The sequence below is a fragment of the Lichenostomus cassidix genome, chromosome 4, assembly GCF_008360975.1.
Source record: "Lichenostomus cassidix isolate B80296 chromosome 4, HeHo_3.0, whole genome shotgun sequence".
Lineage (NCBI taxonomy): Eukaryota > Metazoa > Chordata > Aves > Passeriformes > Meliphagidae > Lichenostomus > Lichenostomus cassidix.
In genome coordinates, this window is record NC_139484.1 from 48,269,955 (window position 1) to 48,283,822 (window position 13,868).

The following is a 13,868-nucleotide window of genomic DNA, read 5'->3' on the forward strand; positions in this document are numbered from 1 at the left end:
CAGCTCAGTCATAACAAAGGAGAAGAATAAATTTCAGTCTTTTTCCATATTGTGGTAATTGTGTTTATGAGTGAAAACCAGAAATACTTATTTTAATTTGCTGAAGCATGAAGTAAAATATGATCTAGTGAAATCCCTAGATACTGTGAATTTCCATAAATTCGAAAGGTGAGGCAGTGGGGGGGGAAATTATCCTGCCCTATTACTTTACTTTTTTATGTGACTTTCAGGTTGTCAGATTTTAAGTGATTCAGAATACAAAGCAGCCAGTTGATAGACAGGAGTTGTTTCATGTAAAACATTTTGGTAACATCTGATCAGATGCAAGCTTGCTTGCATTGGACCTGGTTGGTTTTAGACAAGATCCAGAAAGCTATGTGTATGTATATGATATGTTTATTAGAGAAATACCTTTATAAAGTTCCTTTAAATTTTGTGATGGTTGTGTTTAAAGTGTCTTGTGGCTAAAGCTGAAATTGCTCACAGGATGTTTGTTAGCTGTTACCTAAGATGATGCTTTTGTACAGTGTTCGTGGGCTGAGCTGTCTTCTGAAGAATTTGCAGTTGGTTTAGACTGGCTGACTGGGGCTTGAGAAATTGGCAAATGTGAAAAATTGTAAAATGTAATTTAAATTCTGTTTTTAACAAGTTTTAGAAATTGTTTTTCAACAGCTGGGTGCGTGATTCAGGGAACAAAGGATATTATTACTTGATCTGCTTGGTTTTAAATAAACCAGGTGATGTTTGCAAGTGAGCAGCTTTGACAGCACATCAAAGAGGAGGGAGCACTAGCAACTGTGCCTGCATTTGGGTAACATTGTGAAGTGCTCCTTTTCATTCTGTTTATGTATTATATGTTCTTTTAAAACCCATATATTTAATCTCTTGTAAATCTGTACGGCAGTCAGTTCTGTCATATATCAAATATACAAAGATGCAGCACAGCTCATCAGCTGGAATGATCTGTCATCAGTTAGCTCAAATTACAGCTTTCCATTCCTGGATAAGCCCCAGATAACTTTTTATGTGCAATATAAGCAGTCAATGATATCTGAGAATTAGGAACAACAGAAAGGGTGTTTCATGTTGTGGCAGATGGGAGTGATTTATTAATTGGCCTCTAATTTAGTTGCCAGGTGTCAAACAACAGTGACTGCTACAGTAAAAGTGAGGTGTTCATGGAGTACTTGTGCAGATTAGTGGAAGCCATAAATAGACAGTACAGGAACAAATTATAATTTTTTATTATTTTTTTAAAATCTATATTTTGATAATTTTTAATAATCTAAAAATCTGTTCCCTCAATAAACTTACTATTTTTTCAAAATATGAGCTCTGCCCTTGGCTAGTCAGAACAAAAATCAGAAACTTGTCTACAAGTAAACAAAAGAATGGTATTATTTAACAGTGTAGTATTTGCACTCTGCCCTAGGATGTATGTTTTATCCTCAAGCTTGAACTTCATGAGCTGTAGAAATAGTGAGCCATCTCTGGAGCTTGACCTTCTTTTAAAGTTGATTGAATTCCAGCAGGATATTTTGTCAAGGGATTTTTTTATCTCCCCCTGGCAATCAAATACTCCTTTGTGAAATAATCTTCTATTCGTATTCCCTGGCCCTCTATTTCCCTTCTTCCCCCACCCCACCCCCCCCAAAAAAAGAAAAAAAAAAGGAAAGAAAAAACCAAAAAAAAAAGGCAGAGGAGGGAAAGGAAAGAAAGATAGACAAATAGTAGAGAAAATACAGATGTTAGGAGTCAACAACTGACCAACCATTCAGGCTCACCAGTAACAACACTCCCCTAAAATGAAAAAGAAGCAGCATCTGTCTGCAGTCTGCTTAGAAATTTCTCACATTTCTGCTTCCTAGTGATGAGCACTTGAGACTTGAACAGTTATTTCCCTCCTCACCAGAGGCAGAGGTGAAATACTAAAATAGTTATGCTAAGGATGATAAGGGAGAATCTCCAGCATTTGCAGAGAGCACCTCTGCTGTCTCAGAGTCTGCCTGCAACAGAATCATACATGAAAAATCTGCCCTAAAACTGTCTTGTATAGGGTCAAGCTTTCTGCTTTTTCTCATCTTTGCGGTCCTGATGATCTGTTTTTCTGACTCTGTTTTTCCTTATTTAATAAGCTAAGCTTTTGTCTCTTCTCTTACCCACTTAGGTTGTGGTGATTTTCCTCCTGTAAAACAATTACCTAAAGTGCTACATCCCTTTACCAGAAGCCCTAGCAAAATAGTGTGTACAATGAAAGTGTCTCACGGCTGTTTCTTTCCCTTTGCAGTCGATTCCGGTGTGGACGCGCTGGCAGTGTTTATGGCAAGCGGCAGCACGACGGACGTTGTGAACCGCAACAGCCCCGCCACCCCGCCCAACACCCTGAACCTGCGCTCCTCTCACAACGAGCTCCTCAATGCAGAGATCAGGCACACAGAGACCAAGAACAGCACTCCTCCCAAATGCAGGAAAAAGTACGCGCTGACTAACATTCAGACAGCCATGGGTCTTTCCGATCCGGTGGCTCAGCCCCTCCTGGGGAACAGCTCTGCCAATATAAAGCTGGTGAAGAATGGAGAAAACCAGCTCAGGAAAGCTGCCGAGCAGGGACAGCAGGATCCCAACAAAAACCTCGGTACCGCTGCAGGCGTAAATGTAACTTCTGAGAAGTTTGAAAGCAATGAGCCAATCCCACAGGATTCCTCTGGCTGTGAAATATTACCCTTGCAGCCAAGGAGGACCAAGAGCTTCCTGAATTACTATGCGGATCTAGAGACATCAGCTAGAGATCTAGAGCAGGGTTTTGTTGCGATGGAAGATAAATCTGCTCAAAGCAACAGCGAGGCTTCTACGGTTATTGTCAACGGGGAAGTCCTGCCCCGGAAACAGAACAAGGTGCCAAGCCCAGAGGATGGCCAGGTTGCCACAGTGTCATCAAGCCCTGAGACAAAGAAAGATCACCCAAAAACTGGGGCCAAAACAGACTGTGCCCTCCATAGGATTCAAAACCTGGCCCCAAGTGATGAGGACTCCAGCTGGACTACCCTGTCCCAGGACAGCGCCTCGCCGAGCTCACCTGACGAAACAGGTATGCAGGCAAAGGCTCCTCATGGCCACTGGTTTAAATAGGCATTGCTTAACTTTTCTCAGCTGGTGCCAGGAAGGAGAGAAATGGTTTAACAGTTTCAGTGGGGAAATGGGTTGCATCAAAATCTGAGCGCTGGCCTTGCACACAGCTGCTTGTCTATTTGGGAATTCTTGGCAGCTTCCTACTCAATTGTAGTGACTTTAAGAAAGGCACCAGCAGATACCTTGTACAGGGTCCTAGAAATATGCTAACTGCACCTCTTGCTGGTTTATAAATAATTGCTCTTTAATAATGAGTGGGTGCATGTTGTGAGAAGAATATGATTGTCTGGAGATGCTGAACTACTGATAGCTGCATACACGCAACAAACAAGCTTTCCTGAATGGTGATTTTTAGGTTCAGTGAAGGTTTTTACTTTTTTAATGCACAGCTTTATAAATGTGTCCATTCCATTCCAGTCATTTGATGATGCTCCCTATTTGCCAACATGGGTAAAGGGAAGCTGGGGCATTGTGCAGTGAGCCCTGGAGGTGTCCCTCCTGGAGGTCTGTGGTTTTGGGCATGGACAGGGCTCCTCTTCACTGCCACTGCATCTGGGATAGGAGGAGGACATTGTGTGGGGTCTTCGCAGCTCAGTGCTCTCCAACGCTTGCATTTATGCTCCAGTGAAAAATGCTAGGGCACAAAGGAAGAAAGACACCTATCTAGGGGAAAAACTGAAGTAGAGTTTTAGTCATATGACTTCTGGGAAGTGAAAAAATCCCCCAGTCTTGAGAACAGTTAATCCATACAAGGATGCACTTTGGTTTATGCAGAAATATGATAGCAATACTGTTTTCCTGAGAAGACACTGTTGAAAATTACAATATACTTCTTTCAGGACTTTTTCTGAATTGTTTTGTCTTCTTCTTCCTGCTCTTAACAATATTTCATTATTCAATTCCTGGAAAACTGAATGTTGTTTTGTGAGGTATTTTTGTTATTTTGTTTTCATGTGTTTTATTTTGGAGCTGTATAATTCAAAAACCCCAAATTGATTGTGCTGAGAATGCATCCTTGTGTAGACAAAATCCACCTGAACTCTCCTTAGGGCAGGATAGTTCCATGTGTGGTCTAATAAAAAGGTGTTTGCAAGAGCCTTGACCCTCTCTCTGAGTGAGGAGACAAAAATAAAACAACTCTAATTAAAGATACAAAACAACTGACTTTTTTAAACAATTATTGATGTTGATAAATAGATATGATAGAATCCATTAATAATGGGCATGGAGCACCACAAGCACAGCACAGTATAAGAAATGTGTTTTGAGGAAACTCTTCTTTCTTCTCCAGGGAAATTAGCTGTATGTGCATCTTGACAAGAACTACATTGACTTCAACTTTCAGATAATTTTATGAGCACTTTCAGTGATCTATCTTTCTTTCTGAGATTCAGTACTTTATGAAAAAAAAAAAGAGTCTGAGGTGATTGGAGAAGCAGAAAAAAACTATACTCAGCAAAGCAATGGGATGTCATCGAGACCCTTAGCACATGCCAAGCCCTAATGGGTTTCCAGGCAGCCTTCCTAGAGACAGGCAGTGACTTGCCACCAGAGCTGATTGACACCCAGCACTACAGGCAGTTCCCCAAACAAGCAAGCTTGCCTCCATTAGCCTTAGGCACTGCATCTCCCCTGGGACCTACTGCATCCATCCAGCTGAATCCTCTGTCATTTGGAGAGCCTTCTGAATAACCCATATACCAGCTCCAGGTGTTTTTAATACTGCAAATGGACCAGAACAGGGTTTAAATCACCTTAAATCCTCCCTCCTCCTCTCTCAAGAAAATTTCCTTAGTCTAGTTTTCAAAGGAAACACGTCTTTTGTTATTACACCATCTACCTATTCCTTCTCCCCCTCTACATGTATTCATCAGTTTCACCTGGATGAATCTGTGTGTATTCATTGTATGAATCTGTGTGGTGCAAGCAGCAGTGAAGCACATGCCCCAGAGCCCAAACCTAGGGGAGAATGAGGATGATGTTTTCTGTTTGTGGCTTGGGTTTTTTGTTCGTTTGTTTTGTATTGTTTTGTAGTTTCTGTTTTTCTTGGTTTGGAGTTTTTTTTTTGGGGGGGGGTTGGGGTTCTTTTTTGTTTTGGTTTGGTTTTTTGGAGTTTTTTGGTTTTTTTTTTTTTTTTGTTAAGAAGCTCCCCAGAAGGCTGTAGAAGGCAGGCACATTTCTTGATCTTCATATCACCTGAAAAACAATCTCAGTGGAAAGTTACTCCACCATAGTAAAGTGCAGTGCTCTGTGTAGTAATCTCTAATGAATTAGAAATGAGAATTCTTCAGGAAATAAAAGGACTTCTCTTTGCCTCAAAGCCAATAAGAAAACTGGAATTTGCTTTTGCTTTCTGTTTTTTATTAATTTGAACAAAACCCCTCCTCCTAGAGCCAGGAATAGCCCCATAATTAGGAAAGTCCCTGAGATGTGGGACACTTGATGCTAGAAAGCTAGAGGTGCTTCTTGCTCTGTGAGAGCCACCCTCCTCACTCTCTTCATGGTTGTGGGAGGCTGTGCATCAGCAGCACGCTCCTCTGGCTCCCCAGTCTCTCAGCCTTTGGGTCACACAATGCCTTGTTTCTCCCTGGTTGAAATCAAAGGGGTATTAAAATCACCAGTGTCCCTTTCTCAGGAGTGCTGCTGCTGTGTGCAGTTGTAATATACCAAATGCCTGTCTGCTGCTGGTCTCCAAGCAAACCCGAGAGGGTGGTTTAATAGCTGGTTACAAATAAATGAGTTCAATCCAGTGCAGAAATGGCAGCTGTGAGACTGGTCCTTGGGGATAGCAGGAGTGTCGCTCTTGTAAAGAGAGCCCAGTGTTCTGAAATAACGGCACATCTGGGGAGAATAGCCCTCTTAATACAATAAAAATTACAGTAAATCATGAACTAGTCTGAAAGATTTGCAGCAGTGGTCAATTCTGCCTCTGATTTTAACCAGCGTCTTTGACCAAATTAAAATGGATGTCCTTTTAAAAGCACGGTTCTTCCTTTGCAGTACCTATCTGATACAGACAGTAAGTCTGTTATTTGCTCAGGACATGTTTTCTGTGTTCCTGAGTGGGGAAAAAGATTTATGTATGAAAAATACATTCAATTAGATTGTGGGTTAGCACAAGTTTTATAAAACTAGAGAATGAGCTACCAATACAGTTGTAAGGGTCTAAATAAACACCCAATTTCCAGATTTTTTTGGAATAAATCTCTAGTGAATTAATGTGCTTAAATTCAGGAAGGGGAGAATAGATGTTTTTTTACCAGCAATTAGTATCCTCTCCCAAACTCTGTTTGCAATTACCAAAATTTGGGACTATAGAAGAGGTTTCCCAGAATGTGTTGTACACATTCACAGTTGCAGTTTCATACTTAACTGTTTGTCAAAAAGACAAAGAACTATTCTTTAGTTCATCAGAGCCATTCAGTTTCCTCCCTAGGGTGAGCTTGGTTCAACTGCTCACCTTGGGTCCTTTGAGATGTCTGGTGGTGTCCAGGACACGCAACTGATAAGAGGCAAGAGCTAGGACTTGCGTTTGGAGAAGCAATCACAGGCTGAGCAGGATGCACATTAAGTAACACTCACAGATGAATTAACCATTTGAAAGAGTCTGAAACATCTGCCCTGTAGTGCAGAAATGAAATTTGTTCATTTCCTGTGTCTGTTTTAAAAATACCTTCTTGTTTAACCTCTGCTATATTGTTCCTAAAGGATCTAGGATAGTTTGTCATATTCTTTGTAAACACAGCTCTCTCCTAGCATGACATATCTCCCTGGGTGCTCTGGGGCTGGGGGAGATGGTGTTTGAAGACAGCTGCCTCGTGGTGGCTGTGCTTTGCCTACTGAAGCATTGCTGTGGCTAGCTCAGTGCTCTGGCTACAAATAGTGTCAAATCCTGTCCTAACTGACAGAGTTTCATTGATTTTGACCTTACTCCAGCTGAACTTCTGGCCACTTGATGGGATTCTAACAAGCTGGGTTGTTTTGCCCTTGATATTTCTTGTTTGGTGTTTGACTTTTCAGGGACACTTCCCATGCTACCTTAGTAAAGCATGTAATTCCTAATCCAGAAAAAATCACAGTGCTGCTTTGTGTAAGTGCAGTACTATGATTCTGAGCCTGTTAAAAATGAATATTTTTCTATTCAGTAAAATGTGTAGTTGTGGGGTAAACAAATGCCCATGGGGGCCTGCTCCAGGAACATGTGGAACAGCTGCACAGGAAAGTGAAAGGTGGCAATGGGGAGGGGAGGTGGTGCCAAGGCAGCACAGGGAAGTAAAGCCAGTGTCAGACTACTGCCTGAGCAGAGTAGTGCACAAGATGCCCAGAGCACTGCACGTTTCCCCTAACTCCATAATGCACTTCACATGAATGGGTAATATTAAGAGATATTAGGATGTGCTTTTTCTGTGCTGCAGCAAAGTGGAAAACTCTTCTGAGCATCTGTAGGGCAGGCTCAAGTTTCTGAAGTGGTGAATAGTTTAATCATGTCAGGTACTTAGCTTGACAAACTATTTTTAGAAACTTTTCAAGGTTCTGTAGTTTAGGGATGGATGTGTATAGTTCTGGATGCTGCATGTCCTCTCTGAGGTTGAATGCATATTGTTGGAAAAGCTCTTCTATGCCTGAGATTGTCAGACACAGGACCAAGAGGAAAAGAAAACAAATCACAGAAGAGAAAACAGAGAAGGTAATGGGGAAAAGTCAGGATCCTGATTTCAGAGGGATGATAAGGCAGGAAGTTGCACAGAAGAAATGCCACAATAAGTGGATACCAGACTAACCACTTCTCCTTAAAAAAAAATATAAGTTCCCAGTTCATAAAGCTGTTCAGGTAATAAAAATGTACGACCAAAATCGATCCAGTAAACCTCTGCCTCAGCACTTCTGAATGCTGCATAGAAGTCAGGCCAAACTTCAATCCACCTGATTGATGCTTTGAAATGGGTATAGATATCTCTGGGGAAGGGAAGGAAAAAGCAGTATTATGTGTGGGAGGACACTTTATGTGCAGGCCCATGTTTGTTAAGGCAAGCTAAGATGGTGCAATTCTTCTAGATGGGGTCAGTGTGCTCTGAAGCTCTTTGCAGCCTGCTTGGGTGCTTGTTTGTCATCTTCTAAGCTCCTGTATAGCAGCTGCAGGAGGTGTGGTAGAGGAATGGTATCACCACTCAGCAGAATGAGTCCCTAGTCTTTGCAGTGGCTCTTGAGCTATTGGAGGACCTTGCAGTTGCTGGGGTAGCCGAGATTCACTAGGTGTACAAGCTGGGGATGGCCAGCAGAGGCTGAGGAGTTTCCTGCTAAGATATTCCTGCCTCTTGGCACTCTTGTTCCTGTGAGCACCTGCAGTGATCCCAGTATCAGGCCCAGCAGTGGTGAGCTGGTCTCTCCACTGCTCTCCAAGGAGAAAGCTGACGAGGGAGCAAGTGGGTTGTGAAGTGGAAGGATGGGTTGGAAGATGGGAACATGACCTGGAGGAGGGACCCACTGGAGGGGGAAGCAAAAGGAGAGTAAATGCAGCTGTGGAGATAAATGAGAACTTGGCCCAAACTGAGGGAGAGCTGGAAGCAAGTAGGGATGTTTGTAGACAGTAGGTTAGGCAAGCAGGGCTAGCACAAAGGCAATGACAGTAAATCAGATAAACTAAGATTGGCAGCAGAAGTGAGTATTGGGGATTTTGCTTGTGCAGGGATGTTATTTCACAGAAGTCCTGAAAACTTAACACAAAAAGGGGGAGCTCTGAGTTATTTAATACTGAAGTACTGCTAAGAGAAAGTCAGATCCTAGTTCACGCCCTGGTAGAAGGAGATGTTTGTACAGTGAGAGAGACAGAATTAAATCCCCCTCAAGTTCCTGCTCTGTTATGTTTGCACCCATAGGCATTTCTTTTAATCTCCCCAAGTTAGTGGCTCCTTTAGACCCCAGTCTCTCAGTGCACTGGTTCCTCATGTGCTGAATTCTCACATAAGTCAAACTTTGGCTGATTGAAGTTGAATTCAGCTTTAATTAACGACATGGGATTGGCTGAATTGTGGTTGTGGGTCCCTTGAGTCACAACGGTGCTGTTGCAAATTATATTGGATATACAGAAACCTATAGCATGTACCACCAAGACATGGAATAGATGGTGCTGCAGGCAGCCTTGGGTTCGTTGCTGTCTCATCAAGAGAATGTGGGTAGATTCAGAGCAGTACTGAGCATCTCCATGGGCCAGAAGAGGTGTTGTGTGATAGGACTTGCATGCTGCAGAGACCTTGCTCTGAACTCAGTCCTTGCTTGAGAGTGGATGTGTGGTCCCTGCCTTAAGGGACATGAAGCATTTTTTAAACAATCCCTTGAAAGCACATATTTGCTGTTAAGACGAGATTGCTTCATTTTGAGATGTATGGAGCCCCTGGGTACTCAGGATTAGGCCATAAATGTCCTATATCTGTATGCCATAGAGCTCAAGATAATGACACTAAGTGGGTTTCTTGTAATGTCTGGATCTGGTTTTCTAAAGCCCACCAATGTGTGTCCTTTGACTTGCACAGCAGATTTATCCATGATACTTGGGTGATGAGAACTTGGGGTGAGAAGGGGAGGACAACCCCAAATCAAAAGCATGTATTTTTGCTTCCTGCTCATAGTGTCTCTGGGGAATTTCAATCCATTTTTATGTGGTATTGTGTTACAGGGATTGTTTTTCAACTGCTATTTATGTTGATTATTTTACATGTACATCACTTGGTACACTAGACTAATTTATTAACTAATGAGACAACTTCAAGGCCTCTGCTTGAAAATCATTCTGAGAACTCTTCATGAAACTGTTTCTTAATGAAACTATATTGTCCTAAACAATAACACCATTTAAGTAAATGCATTTTTCCTATTTTTAATAGCTTTTAATCAGAGATTCTGCAGAGCTCAATTTAAATTTTAAACACTTCATCAGTTATTAACTCAGACATCATTGCAGGACACTGAGAGAGGAGTAGCACTGTCATAATACACAAGTAAGGTCTTTGTAGAGCACATTTCTTGTTTGCATATAACTGATAAAATACTCTAAATCTAAGGTTATGGCTTTTCCTTCTTAGAAGTGGATTTTGGGCCCTTCTCTGAACCTGAGAAGTTTTTAATAAAGAACAAAGGACCCCATCCTTCCTCCCCTACTCAACATGAAAGCCAAAAGCACAACTCAGATTGGGCAAATTAATTTTTAAATTAGAATACATTCCCATTCAGACCTTAATTTAATTTTGCTTCTACTCTGCAAGAAAGAGACAGTCAAGTTACCCTGGTCATTTTGGCTGACATGATTCTTGGCTTTGCTTAAATTATTGATTATAGCAAGGGGAGGGACTTCGTGATGAGAACAGCGCTCTCACTAATAGAAGCCTTTCACTAAATCAATTTCTACCATTCCTGCAATGCACCTTCAGGAAGTCGGAGTATTACTACCTTAGGAAGAATTTTATCTTCGAAAAGTGGATGTTTGCTTTACATTTTTTTTAAACTTTTCATGTTTCTACAGGCAGCTGAAGAGAAAAAATCAACATAAATATATTTCCAGGGGTTGATTTGCAGGATGAGGGGCTGTTCTGGTTCAAAGTTGAACTGATTAAATCTTGATTTGATTGTCATCTAAAGGCTTGTGGCTGAAAGTACTGTTTCAAAAGCTTGTCTCCTAAGCAGAGTCAGTCAGAAAATACATCAATGTCTTGCAAGCTGGAATGAATTCAGTAGAGGATGCAGTGTATGCACATGCTGCTGAAATTCATGCATAGCCATCTCTCTTATTTTTTCTTGCCTTATTAGAAAATGCAGTCATTTATCTGGTCAACATGTGGTGTTTCCTCTGTTACATTTACTGGCAGTTGAATGGGGGTGGCTTCTCTTCCCTCCCATCCAAAGTACCATTCCTCGTTAGACTAATTAAGTAAGTGTCTGTTTCAACATAGCAGTGTATTTTCTCAAATTTGAGTTGGAGATGCTACACAGAAGGAGAATGTGAAGCTGTTGGGATATGTATATAGCAAATTCAAAGGATGTTGGTAGCAGATCAGTACATGTTGAACTATACAGGAGCACCTAGTAACTGTAAGTAACAATTCTATTTTATTTTTTCATAGCACTCATTGACAGTGTCACTTAGGCCTGGTTACTGAATGTATTTATTTTATCTGTTAATAAAAACTGCTCAGTGGTACATCAGCTGGTATCTGACAGGTTAGGTTGCAGCAGTGTCTTTCTGAATGCTCATTATTTCAGTAATGAATTGACAAGTGATGTTTTATACTTCTAATCCATAGAGCTCGACGATCTTTACATAGATTTAAAATACATTAAAAACCAGACTTCTGATTTCTCCTTTACGTGTGACAAATTCTTCCCCTGTGACTGCTTTATTTTTCTTGCAGTCAAAGGGAAGAAAAAAGTCTCTCTAAATGGTGTAACAGTGGTAACCCTAGTTATTCCCTGAAGTTCAAGGTAAAGGAACTTTTGCAATACTGAGTGTGGGTTTGGGGGTTAGAAATGTGAGGTAGTTTGTAGCCAGTATTGGATTGGGAGCTGTCAAAAATATTGACTAATATATTCAATATTTTGTTTTGTCCATCTTGCCAGCTCTAAATAAATCAATTTGTCAAGGTAGAAGAAGGATGTTTTATTAGAAAGATGATTCACGCAAAACCTTTACAACTTTTTCTCTTCCTTTGTGGAACAGTAATTAAATAGCACAACTATGTTTCCTTCTTACAGAAACAAACTAATAATAAGAAACAGTGATTTGGTTTGGTTTTTGCAAAATTATTTGAAATTTAGTCCACTTTTTTCTTTTGTGGGTAAGCTGGCATTGTTTGTCACACCCTTGCTATAGCAGAATTTCAAGATAACATTTGGTGTTAAACTCAAATTACCTGATTTTTCTTTTGTGCTTAACTGAAACAGAATAACATTTCTCACTTTTTTGCCCATGGAGGCTGTCAGCAGATCAACTAAGGAACTTTGTAATCTTCTGGCTACATTAATTTCCTTTGGTTAATTGTGCTGAAATATAACTAATGCTTTTTTTAACAAAGACATCTGAAAAGTAGGAAGATGACATCAGAAGAGCAGGGATTTCAGGGCTAAGCTTCCACTGGCATGGAAGAGGAAGTTTATTTAATTTTTCTTGCATGATTGGGTTTTTTCCACTAAAATAGTTATGTTAGGCTTTGTAAAATTATATTGCCTATGTGTATTCAGGGTAAGTGTAGGAAATAAGGCTTTTATGCAACATCAAAATAATGTATGATAATTACACAAAAATCAATTTTCATATTTCTCTCAATTTCATGTCACATGTGAATTCTTTCTTTCAGAACTATACTCCAGATTTCTATACTTTAAATGTACCAAGCTCCTCTTTCCTAAGATTATCTAATCCTGCAATTACTTAACAGGGAAAATGCAGCTTCTTAAAAGAAGCTTCCTTAGGAATAGGGTGACAATGGAAGTTTCCCCATTCTCTGTTCCTCCCAGTGGCTTCTGTCCACATTCACTTTAAGTTTCAAGAAGCTGTTCCAGAAAATAGTGAGGCATGGTCCAGTGTACTCAACACTTCCTGGAGGAAATGGCCTTTTTTTGGTGGATAGGTGTCTGTGATTGAGGGAGAATGTTGTTAATCTGGGACAAGCTTCCGCTGTTCCAAAATAAAACCAATTGAGTAATGACTCTTCCTAGTTGTGGTTTTCCAGAATTGATGCAGAGAGATGGATTTTCTCTCTGCCAGAGGTAGGGAGGGATGTTATTTACTTGTTTGGCCAGTGTTTGAGGTTCACTACTTCCAAATTTTGCTAACATCAGTGCAATAACTGTTGGACAGTATTGAAAAAAACTGACAGACAAAATGTACTGATTTAAATGTTGCTCTCCCTGCAGACCACTCTTGAAATATTGTAGTAGTAATTACTGGTTGTATTTTAAGTATTCAAGTGTACAACAGAAGCTTTACAGTGGGTGAAGGAATATATCTGGTATTTGCACAGTAGACCTCTCTTGTTTTCCTCTGCAAACCACCTCATCTGCAGACAGGGCAAAAAGACAGATTGAGCATTGGAAGTAGAAGGGAGAGGAGGGAGTTTTCACATGTTGCTCCTTCATTAGTCATAAATTTAATTTTACATCCTCATTTTAATTGCACAGGAATACTTGTAGATACGATGCATTTGTAAGGGCTAATGTAGAGATTAGTAACTTCTTCAGTATATGCCAGTAAAGCAATTAAAAACAAAAGGAAAACAAACTTACACATTTTTCTTGGAACAAATACATCTTGTCCCCAAATGGGAGTCTAGAAAGAATGTGTAAAAGCAAGAATAAATTTTAGGTCATTGTTTATCTTTTAGGGTTAAGTGTTAATTTTAATTTTATTTTTTCGGCTTTTACCTTTTTTTGAGAGGGAAATGTGTGGGTTGTAATGAGAGGTTTTTTGAATATTTGTTGATTTGTTTGTTTGGTTTTTTTTTAAGTGGACAAGCTGCAATTTTCTCATGATTCCAGGAGTTAGGGATTAAAAAATTCCAGATATCACAAGACACAAAATTGTAAAAATTTCTGTAAAAAATGCTGAAAACAAGTATGAGTTCAAAAAAATAGTATTTAATTTCTTTAGTGTTTCAAAAGTAAATTTTTTAAAAGGAATGAGCCTTGCAGCTTGAATTCTGCTGTGATGAACAAATCAATACCTCATTTGGTGAAACGCTACAAGTCTTATG

The 13,868-nt window shown here is 40.2% G+C and overlaps 1 protein-coding gene across 10 annotated transcripts in view; it reads left to right on the top strand.

The window, feature by feature from the left end:
* APBB2 (amyloid beta precursor protein binding family B member 2) overlaps positions 1-13,868 on the top strand; it is a 171,170-nt gene that overhangs the window by 74,918 nt on the left and 82,384 nt on the right. For all 10 annotated transcript variants that reach the window (XM_085059094.1, XM_085059097.1, XM_085059095.1 and 7 more), the window contains one exon: positions 2,288-3,088. In XM_085059094.1, coding sequence (XP_084915220.1) covers positions 2,288-3,088 — 801 coding nt within the window. The remainder of the gene's footprint in view (positions 1-2,287; positions 3,089-13,868) is intronic.